The sequence below is a fragment of the Hirundo rustica genome, chromosome 2 (genome assembly GCF_015227805.2).
Source record: "Hirundo rustica isolate bHirRus1 chromosome 2, bHirRus1.pri.v3, whole genome shotgun sequence".
Classification (NCBI taxonomy): Eukaryota; Metazoa; Chordata; class Aves; order Passeriformes; family Hirundinidae; genus Hirundo; species Hirundo rustica.
In genome coordinates, this window is record NC_053451.1 from 17,377,661 (window position 1) to 17,396,072 (window position 18,412).

General features: G+C 38.8%; 1 protein-coding gene across 10 annotated transcripts in view; it reads right to left on the reverse strand.

The window, feature by feature from the left end:
- Positions 1-1,219: 1,219 nt before the first annotated feature.
- The window catches only part of PHLDB2 (pleckstrin homology like domain family B member 2), a 121,385-nt gene continuing 104,192 nt past the window's right edge, over positions 1,220-18,412 (reverse strand). For all 10 annotated transcript variants that reach the window (XM_040057197.2, XM_040057199.2, XM_040057204.2 and 7 more), the window contains 6 exons: positions 11,550-11,757; positions 9,686-9,776; positions 9,087-9,233; positions 6,433-6,652; positions 3,830-3,915; positions 1,220-3,153 (listed from right to left, as the gene is read on the reverse strand). In XM_040057197.2, coding sequence (XP_039913131.1) covers positions 3,013-3,153; positions 3,830-3,915; positions 6,433-6,652; positions 9,087-9,233; positions 9,686-9,776; positions 11,550-11,757 — 893 coding nt within the window. In that variant the 3' untranslated portion in view covers positions 1,220-3,012. The remainder of the gene's footprint in view (positions 3,154-3,829; positions 3,916-6,432; positions 6,653-9,086; positions 9,234-9,685; positions 9,777-11,549; positions 11,758-18,412) is intronic.

The window sequence follows — 18,412 nt, forward strand, 5'->3', positions numbered from 1 at the left end:
AGGGCTTTTATAGTCATTGCAGGCTGATCATAAAAGGGAGTGCCTACCACCATGCTCTGCTTACGTTGTTTGATGTACACCACTACAGAACCCACCCCACTTCATGATGATGATGGTGATGGCAATCTTAGTGAAAACAAATCAATAAGGAAACCACCCTGGTATTCATTTCCACAGGGAGTTAATATTCCCATTCTGGTCAGCGTAAGTCAAATATTGGAAAAACTTCCGAAATCCTTAAAATCGAGCAATTCCTTGTTTGCAGTTAAACAAGCAAACAAACAAGTCAATATCCAAAGCTGGTGATAAATTTTTCAAAAAAGTTCATTAAAAATGAAAAAGGTATTATATTACGTTGTCCTAGGGTAACTTTATGATGCTTGTATCCCCAATCGTCTGTTCTGTTTGTGCTGTATATTGAGTCCTGTGCCTTTAAGGCTGGTTCTAAGAGCAAGGAGAAGCGCGGAGTTTGTTTTGAGAAAACTGCCTGACTCCTCCACATTCTTCTGCGGACAGGGTGTTCGGCGGAGGCTTGGAGAGACGGCAGGATAGAGATCTTTTTGCTTTTAGTTAGTTTCAGCTAGCTAGGGCAGAGAAGTTCCCTGGACTGTTTTTTTCCCTTTTTCTTGGAACTGTTTAAACCTGCTCTGGACTGAAAACCCAGGGGAGCACTGGGGGCTGCACCTGCGGCCCACCGGGGCCTGGACCTCGGCATTTTCCAGCAGCGCCAGAGGGACTGGGACTGAGGAGAGACAGAGAGAGCCGAGCTACACCCACGGCAAGGACTTTCTCAGTTTGCCATCTCACTCCAGAAGGAGAGGTTTTATTGTTTCATATTATTCATTCTTTATACTTGTATGCACTTTATTTGTTTAGTAAAATAGCTTTTTCCACTTTTCTCCAAAGAGGTTTTTTTACCGGACCAGTTAGAGGGAGGGGCCACTTAAGTTTGCTTCCTTAAAAGGATCCTATACAGGAGTTTTCCCCCAAATTTGTCCCAAGCCAAGACATATGTACATGCAGAAAACAGACTACACTCCTAATTTCATTGCCCTGCAAAAGATTATTTTCCATAGCTGTTTTATGGGAAAATACTTGGAATAGCTCAATTAAGTGTTACTGAGAAATACAGTGTTGTTTGTATGACCGTATACAACTATTTAAAAGACAAGCAAAAATGTCTCAGGATAATGTAGCAAGAAAATATTTGAAACAAGTGTATTTTTAAAAATGTTTATTGAAATGCCTTCATTGCATCATGCAGGATACAAAAATCATTATTAGAAAACCTTTATAACTATACTTAGGAGTAAAATCAGGATACATCAGGGGAAAATAATAACTGTATAAACAAAAGCAATTTATTTGATAGTGTTTTAAATTATAGATTACAGGCTGTGATCTGCACAGATGATAACAAGTATCTTACAACAACAGTCTCTCCTTTTATGATTCAAGTCGAAACTGATGTTTGTCATCCTAGAATGGCCACATCACCTGTGTATACCATGAACCCATTCATTACAGTTACAGGGTTTAAAAAGTACAACAAAAATGTTCTGCCAGCATACTGCTATTCTCTTTTCAGTTTATTTGTTTAATCGAAAGCCATTAACTTTTCATCAAGGAAAAAGAAAAAAGCTAATGTGCTTTCTTCTAGTACACAAACCAATGAGCAATTTCAATTACTGAAATACAACCTCTTTAAAGTCATGACACTTTATTGAAGTTCATTTCAATTAGTTTATATTTTTGCAGTATTGCTCAAGGACTTGCAGATCATTCTAAAATGGGAGACTGGTGCACCCTCAGTATTTTTGCTGTTTTAGGAATCCCACTCCCTACTACTTCAAACTTTCAGGGGTTTTTATTCATACACTGCTTAGTGTAAACTCTCAGAACTCACCTCTCTCTTTTTATTCTATTTGACAGCATTATTTTGTGCAGATATACATTAAACAAGAAAACAACTCTCTGTGACTGAAAGCTTGGCTCCAAAAAATTCAGATAGGTAGAGATTTTGGTGCTGGCTTCAAGGCAGGCAGCGTTTGAGAGATTTCAATAGAGCGTTCACTTGGCACAGAGTAAGATTAGAACCACACTGGGACCTTACTACGTAAAAGAAATTGCTGTAGGGTCCAGAACCAGCTTATTCTGTTCAACAGGGAAGATTAAAAAAATCCCTCTTTATGAGGAAGCTATTACATGTGTTTCCATTTCTCATCCTTGTGGAAAAAAAATTGCATCTTTATAAAGCTATCTTTTTTTCTTTTTTTTTTTTTATTTTTGGTTGAGCTCTATAGATGCAAACTTTAAACATACAGTTGATGCCACAAAGTGTCTGAACACAAAGAATATAACAATTCAATTACATTAAAAGTCATTAAGAGTTTTGGCACTGTCCCCTTACAGAAAGTTAGGTACAAGTAACAATATGAAAATGTAAGGGAATCATGTAACTCTTTGGCTCTGTTTTAACACTTAACTACTAAGGCAAGAACTGTATGTACCTTAGGGCTGCTTTTTTTGTTTGTATTTTTATAAAATACTTGACTAAAAGTTTTTTAAAAAGTCACCTAATCATCTATAAATGTCAAATGTTGCATATTAAAATATATGCTTATTACACCTTTTTGTTTCACTACTAAAATTTTTGCATACCAATGAGAACACACACTCTTGTAAACTGTTCAGTATAAATTTATGAAGACATTCTCTGTAAAAGAGAAACTTACCATTCAATCAAGATGCCGTAATTAAAACTGCCTGATTATCCATTTTGGAGCACTATGGTTCTCTCAGCGGCTTTAGTTCGTTCATTCCTATAAAGATCAGCTACAACAGGTAACACCCCCCCTTTTCAATGCATTTGTAACCCCCTCTCAATCCGAGGTTTTGGGTGCACATCATAAGGAGGACACTTCAGGGTATTCACTGGCTTTTCAGCTGTCACTAGCTATGGCTAACTTCATTAGTTGTGTTATTGCAGGATGCCCTTTTGCTCCCCTTTTATTATAACATGAAGTGGGTGTAGCCTTCCGCGCCCGTAACAATGACATCCATCCATATCCTCATGGCTTCTGGAGAAGGAGCAACCATGTAGTAGATGCGGTCATGGGTCTTAACACTGAAGGTCAGCAACGGGTTGGGACTCTAGGATAGAAAACAAAGAAGATATCAAAGAGTGAAATCAAAGCAATTTATTGGTAACAGAAGTGGAATTGCTTACAGGGATATTTACGAGTAGGGTTAAGAAGAAAGACAAAATGCTGTACCACTGCATCTTATATTGCAGCAGAGACCCGTTTTAAGTGTTTGTAGCCACCATAAACACCTTTTACACCATTTTCCCAGTAGACTATTACACAGTACTACAGGGCTCCAAGCTGTTGTTTCATGCCCAAATAACTAACTCCCCCACTCTGTTGGGTGACTTTGACAAACTGTTCACAGCTCATTTAAAGTACAGGTGAGGGACAGGGGGTGCCATGAGCTGCCAGCACAGTTAACTCCCTCTCTGGGACAGAGCCAGCCCTTGACTTGTCCAAGCCACTGATTTCAGTGGTCCTGCCACTGGACTAAGGAACTCCTTGCAGCAAATCCCACTCTGCAGGCAGACACTTATCTCTGCTTCCATTAGTATAAAAAAACAGTGCTAATCACTGATTAGCTTCCTCTTTCTTCTCCTCCACTCCAGGGTTTTTTTTTTAGTATTTGTTTCTTTTTTCCCTCCCCCAGTAATGTTAGTTCTCCCTTGAATTTTACAGCAGCTATCATACATTGGGTACTCTATGTCATACGTGGTTAAAACAGCAATAACAAAGTTTACCTTATATGCATTCTTTAGATGATCATAATAGACTTCTTCAATAGCTTGAAAATATATTACGCCTTTTAATTTAGTTTCATGTTTGTCTAAAACGGAAAAGAGAATGACTTCAGAACTGAAATGAAGCAAAGTTAAGTAAGAAGAAAAATCTTAATTTGCATTTCCAAATATGTTCAGCTGATAAGTAGCTGACTTGACAGGTCTGCTTCTGGAATCCCACAGAAACCTTCAACCTTTCTTACTAGTTTGTTGGTTTTATTGAGAGATGCATTTTTGACTTTGTCTTCTTTTGTCACCTAGTTTCCACGGATAAAAGCTTTTGTAATTTCCTCATCTATTTGCAAGTCACTCCCTTCACTGAAGGGAGCCTAAATGTTATGGAGGGTATTAGAAGGACAGATGGACCGAAGGACAGATGTCTCTTAGATATATGCACTCTTCCAGTTCCATGAAAACCAGCCAGACTTCAGACAGTTTGCACTCTAAGACCTCCAGTTTGCCTTCAAGGGAAGACTTTAATGATGATCGAATTTTCAATACAATCTGACAGCAAAACCTTTATATTAGAACACAGTTTGTGCATGTACTTTTTTTAAGAAAAATGCTTTTTCACATGTGAGCTTAAGAGTCACCATTATAATTTTTCACAAGAAAAAGGAGCAGGGCAGGGCAGCATTCACCCTCCATTTTCCTGCAGTGAAGAAAGAAATTGTTAACAAGCATCCCAACTGCATGTGGACACTGAAAGGCAAACTTCCTTTCACTCCCAGCACTCTTGTATTAGGGGAATGTAATGCTTTCTGCCCCCAAGTCATAGTATCATCTCAACACTGAACAGTCATGCAGAACATCTTTATCAGTCCCATAAGGGATTCTGCTGTCATTTAAACACCTGGGGAACTCAGCTTACAGCCTATGTGTAGCTGCAGGCAATTCTGAAAGCCTCATATGATGGCAAAATGAAATCTTGTGAATCTTCCTGCCAGCCCCCAGAGGAGCAGTACTGAGGCACTGAGATTCAGGATTATGAGATTACAGCACATGTTATGCTGAGATAAATACAGCACTATACAAAGTGTGCACTACCAGTAAGCAGGGGATCCACTCTCTTTTAAAGCCCCACCTGGGGCCTTGGTTACCAGGCTGTTTCAGGTACCCACAAGCTCCCATCAAAAGTGTCTTGGTAGAGTTCCCTGAATGCTTCACTTTAGAAAGTGCAGATGCTTCAGTTGCTGCACTAAGCTGTCAGACTTCAAGGTAGGCTCTTGGTTCAGACCACTTGCAGAACTAAAGCATTGTCTCAGTACATTCACTTAAGAGTTCAATTACTCTGAATTTACAGCACCAGTATTTATTCTGGAAATCTACTACGTATTTAGAGATCTAGGTGGATCCTCACTCATACAAGCAGCAGCATTTCAGTGCAGCTGGTACAGACTCCTCATAAAACTACGCTTGTTGGCTGGAGTCCTTGAGACGTTAACAAAAGTTTTCTTTGGTAATTGAGATTACATTATGGCAACTGTACTTCAGTCCAAAGTGAAACCATTAAATGTTAACTTAACTACTAAAAGAAGACAAAAAAAAGATCAGTACCAGATGGGAGCGCTACTGTGTGTTACAGGCCTTCCCAACCAATAAACCAGATGTTAAGAACAAAATAAAAAACGTTTGTCACTTTCTTCATAGTTCTACTGAAAACCAGTAAGAAATATTCAGTGGGTGTGTAATGAATGAGTCAATTCAATTTTAATTTCCTTATGATTTGCTGGAAAGCAGTTATGTCAGTAAAGTAAAGGAAACTGTTTGGGTGGTTCCTGTACTCAGTGTTTTCTTCTGCATCTTAGCAATGACCATCCTGCATATGCCTCTTTCTGGCCTCTCTGAACAAACATTCAGAGCACGAGGTTATTTTTGCGGCTTCCCTGAAACTTCAAAGTCAAACCACACGTGTATTTGCGCAGCATCTGGAGAAATAAGTATGTTCTTAAATTCCCCATTTCTGGGTTTACCCTAAGATAAAAGTAATGTCAAGTTTATAATGGCTCCAGATATTGTGTAACACAACTTCATGTACACAAACACCTTTGGAGTATTGTGTATTCTTCATCTAAAATTCCTTACACTTTCAAAATAAGGCAAACTCAAGAAGTCTACCCCTGTATGTTTAATTTCCTGAAAACTTTTTCTTCACATTAAGCACAGGACTGCAGAAGCATTCAATTCAATTTTTATGGTCAGTACGATAAATTATATCCTTATATGAATGGTACAAGAAATCATTCAGTCATTGGGGGAAGTATATAATATTTAAAAATAAAATATGTGGAACCATTATTCTGTGTACTTGTAACCTTATAATTTTCTTTTTTTTTTTTTTCTTGCCCATCTGCATCTCCTCCTTTGTTTTGTTTTGTATGCTCAATTCTGCCTTACCTTGCATGAGGATTGAATGCTATAGGGAAGAGTTCACACGACCTCTAAGTGAAGGGATGAAGTGGAAATCTAAGTTTTATCTGGATTCCCTACTTGTGCATAACTCAGCTGAGTTTGATAAGAAAACAGAAGAACAGATGTACCCTAGTAGCAATCCTGCCACCTACCTGCATAATAAGTAAAGGTTCTCTTGTTTCTGTCAAAAACAAACCACCGTTTTTTCCATGTTTTAATTTTTCCTCCCATTTTAATCAGAAAGCCTCGGCAGGTCTTCTCCGTGAGAGAAATGTGGTAGCAGGTCTCGATGTTGTGCCCGGCTGTTTCAATGTGACTTCGCAGGTCGAAGTCTTCCTTTCTAACAGGCAAATAGCGAGTCAAGGGACGGGCCTGCAGGACAAAAAGAAAATCATGTTATTTTCAAGAGAAGCCTTATCATCTCCTAGCCTTTCTGCTGCAAGGACATAACTGAAAACTGCTCATAGATTTTAAGAATAAATGTAAGAAGAATAAAGAGTTTTTACTGGAGCTCTAGTTTTCTTGAAAAGAAAAATTCTTTGAACGTCTAATTTTACAGTGTTGGATAACTCTGTAGAAGCCAGACAGAGCATAGAAGTTTCTTAAAATCAACAGCTGATAAACTGGTAAAACAGAGGTGACAGCACAGAAAAGTTCTCTTAGAATTAAGACATCAATTAAATGTTAAGGGTGTGTTGCTGCCTTAGATGAAGTCCAAGAACTTCATACGTGGGATGTTAAGCAAACCCTTTACTCCTCTGGATCAAATACACACTTGCACACATGCCACTCTTTTAATTTTAATTCTACTGCTACAGGTATTTTCATGCAGTTTATAATATATAAATAATAAGAACATGCTGTCGCAGGAAACATTAATAATGGGAATGAACTGTAATTGCCAGTTCGTTTCACAGAGGTTGCAGTGAACAAAGCAGTTCTTTTGTGCTGAACAAATGAACTGTGATAGCTAGTTCATAGTATGGTACGGAGAGCTGAAGTGCATCCCTCTGCAAGAGACAGCAAAGTAGTGCAGGAAACAGTGCCTCATTCTTGATTGCAGTTCAGGGTTCTGCACCAAGCCTGGACAGTGTCAGCTGGGAGAACAAGCAGGAGGAGATAGTGATTTGGAACCTGTGCTGACTGAGGGAATATTCTTGTTTTCTGTGCCAGGAGGGTCTATGCACAATCACCAGCCCCTCATTTTAAACACAGAAGACAGGTCTCCCAGAAAAGGCTCCTGCTGCAGCTGAGGCAGAGAGAGGCTGCTTTGGGTGGAACAGAAGATGATTTTAGATGCTTTCAAGGATCTGTGAAAGGAGCATCTCTCTCCCCCTGGACTCCAGAGAAGTCATTGACCTGGAGAAACTACTCTGCCCCTGCTCCATTCCTCAAGTTAGACTGTTAAATCCCACTTCGAGTCTCAAATCAAAGGGACTTTCCCTCATTGCATTCTTAAGAACCTCTTGGTGCAATAGGAGCTGTGCTGCTCACAACTCTTAGCACCCTTCTAAAATTATGCAGTCCTGTATGACAGAAGCTGGCACCAGATCTGGCAAGTGCAAAGGTGGAGTTTCTGAGTTTCTTCCTCTCATTTACATTTCTAAGTGTCAAAACGTGCTGGGGGAAAAAAAAAGAAAAAAAAAAAAAAGAAAAAAAAAAGAAACAAAAAATGATTGGTCTCATTGTACAAAGGAAATAAAAAAGAAAAAAACCCAGCAATTTTTGACAGTTAGGTTTTTGTCTTCTTGCCAATTCAGTCGTCTTCTCTCTGCCAAGTTTGACAATTAGCAGTAACTCACAGGACATTCTATTACAACACATGCATGCTCTAATTTAGGATAAAGATATCAGCACTGCATTGTTGTTTATGCCATACTTGAGTTGTCAACAAAATTCCTGAGGACAAAAGGTTGCAAGCAAGGAAAATTTAGCATTCCTAATTACATTTTATATAAAAACAAATGAATGAATATATTTAACTAGAAACAGCTGGTTAAAATATCAGCAAAGGTAGCACAGATAAAACCAGAAAGATATTCCAATATAATATGGATCTTCTGCACTCAAATACATCTATTAAGCATTGTCTTGCTATGGTATACTAGCTATGACTGCCTAGTCTATTTGCTGTACCTTATAGATATTATTGGTTTTGGAGGAATAAACAAATAGGTAAGACCCTAAGCCTAAAGAAAACTCAAGGTACCTCTAAGCCCAAAGAAGAAGCAAAAATATGTAGGAGGTTACACTTTTTAAATTAAGTAATGTTTCTCATATTGTACAGTCTCTTTAATAACTTTAGAAAAAATAATATTTACTTTCTACTGTAGATGTGGAGCTGAAAAAACTTCCTTTTTTTGTCTTTTTCTTTTTGGTCAAATGTTTGGAAGTAATAATACACGTTTCAAGGTATTTTATCTATTAAAAGAAAAAGCAAAACAAAACCCCCCTCAACTCCGCACCAATGGTTTATAAACTTAACACACTCACAAATTTCTGTTGTTTTGGCCAAAAAAATCTGCTCTGCCTATCTTCAGGAACAAACTTCATAGGATTAATATTGATACTTCATATATAATATGCTGAATAGATACCTATTGCTGTTATCTAACTTTAAAAGACTACTTGACTCCAAAAGCCCAAACATACTTTTAGCAAAATAACTGCACCTCAGAAATACTAAATCCATCTGTTCAGCTGAAAGCAGTTCTGTTTGCCATTGGCAGAAATACACTTAGTCCTTTCTTTGAATATGAAGGGGAAGTCTTGCAGTTCAAAACCATTCCACATTCCCATATCTCACCTGTGCTCTTTGTTTCTCCCGTATTTTGACTTCTTTTTCAATTAATTTTTGCCTTTGGCTCGTTTCTTCCTCCAATCTTTTTTCCAGTTGCTCTCTGCGGCGTTTTTCTTCTTCCAGAGCTCGTTTCTTAGCTTCCATCTCCCGTTCCTAAATACCACAGCACACACAGAACTTCAATTATGTGCAAAACTATAGTTGGCAATGTAATTTCTAAGCTAGGGCTAAGTACTTTTTTGTTCCTTAAGCAGGCAGAAAAAAAAAAAAAAAAAAAAAAATATATATATATATATACACACAGCACACTGGACTGAAATTTGGAGTAAGAATTGCAAATAGAAATGAAGGTTCTTCTTAAGCAGCTCCCCCAGCAGCTGTCAAACCAATGCTGACCAAGTTTCTGCAATTTTACCATCAACTTGTCCTTTGAGATAGCAGATATTGTATATGGGCTCAAGGTTGTAGTGTGAGATGAAGCCAGGGCGGGAAGAGGTATTTTTAAATTGTCTATTAGGTATAAGCTGGGTAGGTTTCTATGTTGCATTAGGTGAATATTATCCAAACTTACATCCCTACTCTTAGTTACTCAAAATTACACTTACCCTGGTCTCAAGCAGCCGAGTCTTTTCAGCATGTGCTTGTTTGAGAAGTCTCTCCATCTCCTCTATTCTTGCAACATTTGAAGTGCTAGCACTGCAAAAACCCCCATTATTACTTATTTAAAATAATAGTTTGTATTTAAAGAAATATTTTGCAGTCCAACATAATTTAAGAATGGAGTTGACAGTGTTCAGATCCAATTCATTGCAGTAGCCACTAATGAAAAAAGAGCTCATTTGGTGAGTTGATGAATGACTACAGCGGTTCTTCTGTACTTTGAGCACCCCCAAATTTTATGCATTTCTACAAAAAAGGTGCTTCTCTCACCTTAAACATGGTAAAATATAACTTAAACATTTTAAACTGGTCAGAACAAAGCACCATAAATAGTTTTCCTTTAAAGTCTGATATGAATAGAAAATATTCTCAAACACCATCTAAAACAGTCTGAACTAATTTTGCTTAAATGAGATTTTGTCGAGGAAAATTAACTGCTTATCTTCCAGATTTTATCAACAAAATCAGCTCTTTTCTTCTTTCACCAAAGTCTGCCTTCTGAGAAACAGAAAGATCTGTTGTAAAGAGAACTTTTCTGGCTTTTGTATTGATATGGGCTATTCGTTTCTTTGTGTTGCTTTCTTTTGTTTTCCTCTGGCATTGGCTGCAAGAGTCAGAGGGAAACAGAAGAGCAAACAGTGCCAGTGAAATTCAACAGCTATTGGGGCTTCCCAGTCCTGGGTTGGAGACTGGACTTACAAGATGCTAAGCTCCGACGCACACCATTCTCCTTCCAAATGGTCAGAGCAGGAAGTCAGGGAGAGAAAGGTTTCATATCACTGGCACATTAGATCAACGCACAGAATTAGTTCCCAGCCTGTCTCCAGCTATCAGAAACCTGCTGACTATCCATTTAAAACAGAACTCCTCAAAACCCAAGTCCTACTGTTTTTCCTTTATAAAAACCAAAACCTGCACTAACCAATGCAAAAAAGCCCAAGTAAACCAGTCAGCAGAATGACTGCCACTGGTATTTTCTGAAACTCAACACTGCAGTGATAATTGACTAAAAGGGGAAAGCCAGGGGCATCCCTGCCACAGCAAACAGATGCTAAGTAAAACACTACACGCTAGCCAAAAGAGCTGTCCTTGGGTTCACAAGGTATTCATAGTGCTGTGAGAAAGCTGTACTTAATTATCAGCCTCTGTTTATGCCTGTGAAACTGCTGGGGCAGGCCTGTGAGCAGGAATGAAAGAATTACCATAATGTCAGAAATAAAAAACAGACTGTCAAGAGAAAATTGTTTGCACACAATTTTGAGATTCATCTGGACTTTTAACACGGATCATGGAAATTCCTTTCATCTGAGAAATGGTGTCTGAGCTGACAGCCTCTGAAGATGAGAAAAGCAAGCTTTTCAGTGTCATCTCTTCATTTTTACTGACACAGAAAAGGAAGAGGAAAGGGCAAAAAGACTTTTGGAGGAAGTCTGAGTGTTTCAGCTTAAGCATCTAGTTGGTTAACACGCTGGACTTGTAGAAGAAGTGTACATTATCAATGGCGCATGTCCTAGAGAAATTTCGTATCAGAGGAAATTCCTTCCCTGCAGTGATCAGGTGAGCACTGATTGCTCTGTAAACCTCTGCATTATGACTTTTCATATTTCTATTTTCCATCTTTCAATAAACAGCTACGGTGTATTTAAACCTGATTATGAGGAGCTAGACAAATACGATGCCTGGCTAATAATCTTACATTTACTTAACCAATCAGCAGCACTCACACTATCTCAGTGTCTACACGCACATATTCTCTTTTTTCATTGTGACCCTGTGAGCGCTGTAGAATCCCAAGGACAGAAGGTTTACCTGGAAATGTTATCTGGTGAGCAGGCTGATATGCTCGTCTCCATACTGTCGCAACTGTCCAAGCTCAGCGTGTCGAAGGCGTGGTCCTTGTAACTACGATCTGGGTAATGGAAGCTGTTCAAATACACGTTGGATTCCGATGCTGTTCTGCTGTAGAATTCTGGAGACTTCTGCCTTTGGTTTTCACAGATGCGCTGATGGTTATAACCTATCAAGTACAGAGGAAACACTGACTTCATACAAAAATTATCTGACAGGAGCGTAACTTGTTAGCAGCGCAAGCATTTTGAACACCCACCTCAGTATTTACTGCGCTGTGACCAAGGTACTACAATGTTACAGTTAATTTTACAAGTTAATCAAGCTGAAATAAAAGCTTTAAATACCTGTTTTATCTATGATGGATTCAAATATGTGCACATTAGTACAGATGACTTTTCAATATATGTTCTTGTATCTGTATAATAAAAATCTAATTGAAAAAAAATGAAATTTACATTTTAAAATGAAAATTAGGCCTCAATTGGAAAGTAATGCAGTTAAATTCAGGAATTTGGAAGAAATGACACTGACTAAATTAGAGAAAAAAGAAAAAAAGCCCTGATATTCAGTATTCCTAAGGACTTTTCTGGTTGACTTTATTGAATATGGATTTTCTTTTGTCTGTTTGGGAAAGTCTGCCATCTGGTAACTGCAACTGGACTCTTAGTTTAAATAATACAGGCTGCTTGTTATAGAATCATGGTCACTCATGTAGAGGTACTTTACTGGAGTTTTGAAATTGCAGTTCACCCTACAGGATTGAGGCAGATCTTACAGCTCAATGATTCTGAAGAAAAATAAAGTTCATGCAAAGGTTCTTCTGTGATTTTTTTGACAAAAACATTTTTTCTGAAAAGTCATCCTTCTTGAACACAGGAAACTATGTTTGGTAATGTGTCTTTTGAAAATGTCTCTTCACAATTATTTTTTTCCTCATGTGTCTGTTGCTCTTTGAAAGTAATGCAGACTTAGAGAGAGGTTGTTGAGCTTGCCTGATGAGGAGGAGTTGTCATTTTAACTGCTGAAGTCTTTTACAGTGCCCTTTTAAGGTTGTTCCATCTATGTGATTAGAAATGTAACCGCACTACTCATCTTCTCCTTCAATGAATGCAAGAAGTGAGATTTTTCTCATAGTTCTGATAGTTAGGTTTATAATAGTCTTTGCACTATACTGACCCAAATTCTGAGCTGCTGGCAGAGCTGGAGATTAGGAAGGACTGACAGACTACATGAAACCCTCTCATTCTTACAGGAAGGCAGCCACTGACAGGCCACATATTTAAGATAAACAGACATGGGAAAAATGCAGACAAATGTACAAATGCAGCAAGGTCCAGATAAAAATTCTAACTAGACACCATTAAGACAATGATGCATTTAAGCATGCAATGATGCATTTAAGCATGCTTAAAATGCAGGTTTTTTCTGCCTTATCCTCATTCCTTATCTGTGCATACAAGGTTACTCTCTGGTATTTTTTGCCATGCCAGAGCTGGGAGAGTCCCAGTTCAGAGAGCCGGCAACTGCAGTTATCTCAAAAGTGTGTCTTCAGCTGAATAATTGAAGCATGTCATTAAAGTAACTGTGCCCCAAGCATTTCCAAGGTAGTTTTCTCCTCACTTCCCTCCGTACCATACAAAGCTTTCTTGGACACAGTTAAAGCTGGTTTCTAAGGAACTAATAGGACTCAGACGCCATTTAAAGGAACAATCAATTTAAATCAAAAATTCAATTGCATCAATTAGTAAAAGAGACAAAAGGGACACAAATACATGTCAGCATTCATAAATAACAGCATCACACAACACAGGTATTACTGATTCACATATGTGGTTTGCTTTTCCCCCCCTTATTTTGGCAAATGCTTCTGTTATTGCAGATAAGCAATTACCTTTCATACTCGAAACTTTGGAATGACTAATTGCTCCTGTGAAATGGTTATCAATTATTCATTAGGGAAAGAGAAAAAAAAAATAAATTACTGAAAGGACTTTATTCAAATGCATGCTTCTTTGTTGAGCCCTCTACAAATCCTTGCCTACTCAGAAATCTTAATTCCGTATTTTATATTTCACTGAAAAATAAGTCTAAAAGGCATAGAGCAGCACAGCAGTGCTACGAACGCTCTACGCCTTAAGAGAAAGAACCCATTTTTGAGGAGAACATTTGTCAGTCAAATTTATGCAATCATGCAAATATAGCTAAACACTGGAAGAAATCAACATTTGTTAGGCTGCAAAATGGGATGCATTCGCAGAAACAAAGCATAATTCTGTGTTCTCCTTTTACGTTCATTCTGTAAGCAGCAGGCAGCTCGAAGCTCAGGAGCAGCTGCGTACCAACATCACAAGGCTTTACAAGCAACCTGCCTCCATTACAGCCACACCTACACACTGGGCAGGCACAATCTGTTGCTTAAGGAATTTTTAAACTGCTCAGGTGCCTAATTCACACAACACTCACTTAAAAAATATTGGACTCCTTGTAAGATCCAGCACTTAACTAAAATTTCGCACAAGCCAAGATTTGTATCAGTTAAGTCTTAACCTAAAATACTTGTTGTTGCATCGGTTTTACTACAGAGCTCCACTGCTCTACAGCAAACCCGTAAACTTGACAATGTTAACAGCCATACTGTCGAGAAAAATATTGCAAAAATCCATAAAGCCGTGTCATCAAGGGAAAACAGTCCAAAGGAGTTACTGCAGAATTACAAAATCCAGGGTATACTACCACAAAATTATGGTGAGGGCAGAACTAAAGGTGAAAGCTATTATTAAAAGTGGCACTGTCAAGTATGTAAAGAACCCACTAGTATTTTATGAAAATAATCCCATACATTTTTCTTTTATTCCTATTCTTTCTTCTTTCTCTTCTTCTTTTTTTTTTTCCCCCCAGTTTTTAAAGACTGACATTAACACGTCAAGATACATTTGTTGTGTGGAAACATGCCAAAGTAGGAAGCCCAAGTCTGTCTACCTTGTCATTGTCACCCACAGAGATGCAAAGATTTCTACATTTTCTGCTCTACTTGTACGGCTATGAGCAAAGAAGCAAAAAAATTAGGCCTGTGCAAAGCCACAGCTCTGCAGATATTAGCACAAGTCTGAAGTTTTGTTGTGACAGGCTATTTGACAGCAGGAAAAAAAGGATTTTTGAAATGCTGTCATTAATTAAAAGTTTTTCAAGAGTCTAAGAACTACTTGACAGTGCTGGTGCAACTGGTACTTTTGCAAAAACATCACATGAGAAATACAGCCAGGGGAGGGGATATTTTCATACCTTTTCTGTTTTTTCCTGAGTTTGACAAGAAAAAGAGTGAAAAACAAACAAACAAAAAAAGGCAGACTGCTTTGAAAAGTTTCTAGATTGTTTGTACAAATATCCCTTGCTTGCAGCACGCTGCCTTTTTTATACAGAGCTTAGAAAGGACACAAATAATCATCTTGCTGGTACATAAGTTCTCTGTCCCAACAGTTTTATTCCCAGTTCTGTGTCTGGTCTTACACCTTAATTCCCAGCTAACCATTCCTTCTTCCTTTCTGGAGTCCATCCTGCAGTCCATCAATGGGACTACACTGGCTAACCCTCCCTCCTTGCTCCTCCCTGTCCTTGTGCAAGCTTCTGCCTCTCAGCTCGGAGCTCCAAGCATCCACCTGCCCACGGTGAGGTCTTGAGGTAGCGGCTTCTTCACTCTGTTTTTGCACATGGTTTGGTTACAAAGGCATGTCCTTTCACAGGAGGTGAATTTATAGATACGGTCTTTCAAAAATACCTCATGGATGGCTGCTAAGAAATATCTTTTTTCCACTAATGATTTATAACAAATATGTGTCCTCTAAAACATACAAGTTGCCCTTAACTCAGGCTGTGATTATTGACAGTGACTGTTTCTTTCAATAACAATTCTTGGACTGAACACTGTTTGGTAATCTTGGAATAAAGACTGTTTAGGACTTAAAAATCCATGAAAACATTTATTACTGCATCCAGCCTAAAATTTACTCATAGATATTGCTTGTTCCTGCATAAAGAAAATGAGAATGAAATCCATATTCAAACCCAAGAGGCTGTTCTTAAATTTCTGATTTCACTTTTAACTTCCTTTTTTTTTTTTTTTCAGCTCAGACTTTTACAGTTACCTTCTCGGACTGAAATAAGAAAAACCGGAGAGGGCATATTAGAGGAAACTCATTTCAGACCATGACCAGCTCAGTGATAACATGCAGATAATATCTTTGAACCAGCTGAGCTGCTACTGCCTCCAGCCAGCCTTGAATGTACTTGTTTTCACATCTATGTGCACAGACCAGAACATCTGGTCTAGAACTTTGCTCAATGCTGTCAAGCCCTAAGGAGCACAGGAAGCCACTAACACCACGTCTGGAGCACATCATCCTCTTTGGATAGCAGTGTGTGGGTCACCACTTGATAGCCAGAGCTCTGGACTGAGTGGATGAAAGCAGCATTTACCCCGTGAGACCCTGGCTCTGCACGGAACCCAGTTCCAGTGCACTGGGTGCAGCTCTATGCGCAAGTTATCAGGAAGCCAAGACACCCATGTCATTTCCAATAGATCACCTTGGCCACGGAAAACTGACAGAGTGAAAAACCTGAAACCTGTCAAGTGGGGAAAGAAACACGAGGAAAGCAAGCGCTGACTCACTACACGTGACTTTTTATCTATTCATCACCTTTTTTAGGCGAACAACTAACTTTTGGAGCAGGAAGATTAGAGAGCTTGTATTTATCAGTATAATCAGTCTCTATACCCTTTCATAGTTCCACTGATTTGTCAGTAAACCTTCTGATAAATAGTCACTTATACTGAGAAGGCAAACCTGATCTACATCAAGAATGTTTTTACAATTAATATGCGGTATTTATCATAATATAAACGTTTATCACAGAGTGATGGACTCAAAAAACCATCTCCAAGGATGACCACTGACATGACATCTGGCTTGGTTTTCAAAAATGTACTTAAATATGCCTGATGAAATTAATTGTAGTTACTCAGACTCAAGTCCTGTTGATTTTAGTGCAAGACAAATAAGATTTTGCCAGAGTCCAGGGCATTCCTTTTGCTGCCCTGGAAGGTCAGAGACCTGGGCAGAGAAGTCTGAGACCTTGACAGAGTGGTCTGAGACCCTGGCACAGAGCCCAGGAAGACACTGGCTTTGATCCCACTCCATGGGAAAGGCTTCCAAAACTGAGAGATGAATTACAGGCCACAAGAGTGTGAAAGATAGTCGTTTAGCTTATCACAGGGTGAAACATCACAGTTTTAGGTTCTTTAGTATAGAAGTGGATGGGAGAAAGATGGAGGACTTTGGGCGTTGTTTCTTGCTTCTTCTTTCTTCTTCACTCACTCCATTTTCTGTAGTGACGGTGGCACAAAGTAATTTAAGGAGATTGGGTCAGAGTAGAGATGACCTGTTTAGTATACATAGTAGGTATTAGCAAATAACTATAAATAAAGAGCAAGTAATAATTAGTATAAAAGACAGTGACCTCCCAGTGCAGGAGGAGTCGTCAGATGCCTGAGCAGCTGCACAGATCTTAGTTGGGCACTGCGAGAATTGTAAGATAAGAAATAATAAACAAAGCACACAACCTTGAGAAATCAGAACCTGAAGACTCTGTTCTCTTTCTTGCATCCGGCCCAGGGCTTTGCAGAAGGCAAAGGACTTTAAGACCACCATAATCTCGAGAGACTAACACTCGAGAAGATTTCATCATTTTAATGGGAAATGATACTCCATTTCAGTAGTCCTGTGTGGCGTGTTGAAGCAGTGCATCATGTTCAGAACATTACCCACATCTCACTGTTCCACAGAAATGCACTTTCCTTACTTTTGACTTTGAAGAAAGTTTGGTTTCCTTCCATGTGCTGAGTATGGGTGTGAAGTGTGAGGGGAAACCAGAAATCCCACCAAGTTAGAGTCAGTCCTTTCCCTGCTCAAACCACAAAGGGACTTCTATTAAGGCTTCACCTGTAAGGCTTGAAAGGAAGGTGATTGAAGACTATTTCTCTGGCCCTTCTGTATAGCTGGATAGAAATAGTCTGGGATCTGACTCCAGCCACCTGACTTGAATATTCCTGTTCTTGCTGAGTTCTGCACTGCAGTGCAGAAAGAGCCCTGCAAACACTTTTGTGGTGTATCACCCAGACAAAGGAGCTTTCCCCAACCTAGAAACATGGCACTTCAGTGCAAAAGCAGTTACACTCTTCAAATTCCTCCAACAGCAGTAAATTCAAGGAGCTTGAGGTTGAACAGAAAGGGAATAAACCCTTTAGTAACTACTAAGAGAGGCCACAAATGATCCTTGTGTTCCTATAACCTTCCTGTTAACACTGAAAATCCTGTGACAGTTCAAATAAAGCACCTGTTCCCCTTTCACAAAGCTGATGTTTCAGAAAAGGACATCTAGAACTGTCCACTCTTCCAGTACAAATTAATCCCTTAAGGCTTTCTTCATAATTTCCTAATTCCATTCAAACTGCTGGACCTTTCAAAAAATAACAGCCAACTAGTATGACAAGCAGTACAGCGTATGATTCCTCAACAGCATATGTGCTATGCCAACTGCCCCAGTGCCTCTCTGCCTCTCTTCTTTGTCAGGCCATAATTGGATTTTGATTCATGAGGCTTCTCTCTTTCTCACTCTTAAGACAAGAAATCTGACCATACTCTTAAATTGTCTTGATTGCACAGTGACAAAAAACCTAAACATTTAAAGTGATTTATTTTTAAAACCTTTGCCTGCGTTAGTTTTGGTAACAGTTTAAAACTGTGTTTTAGGTCACACACTAACAC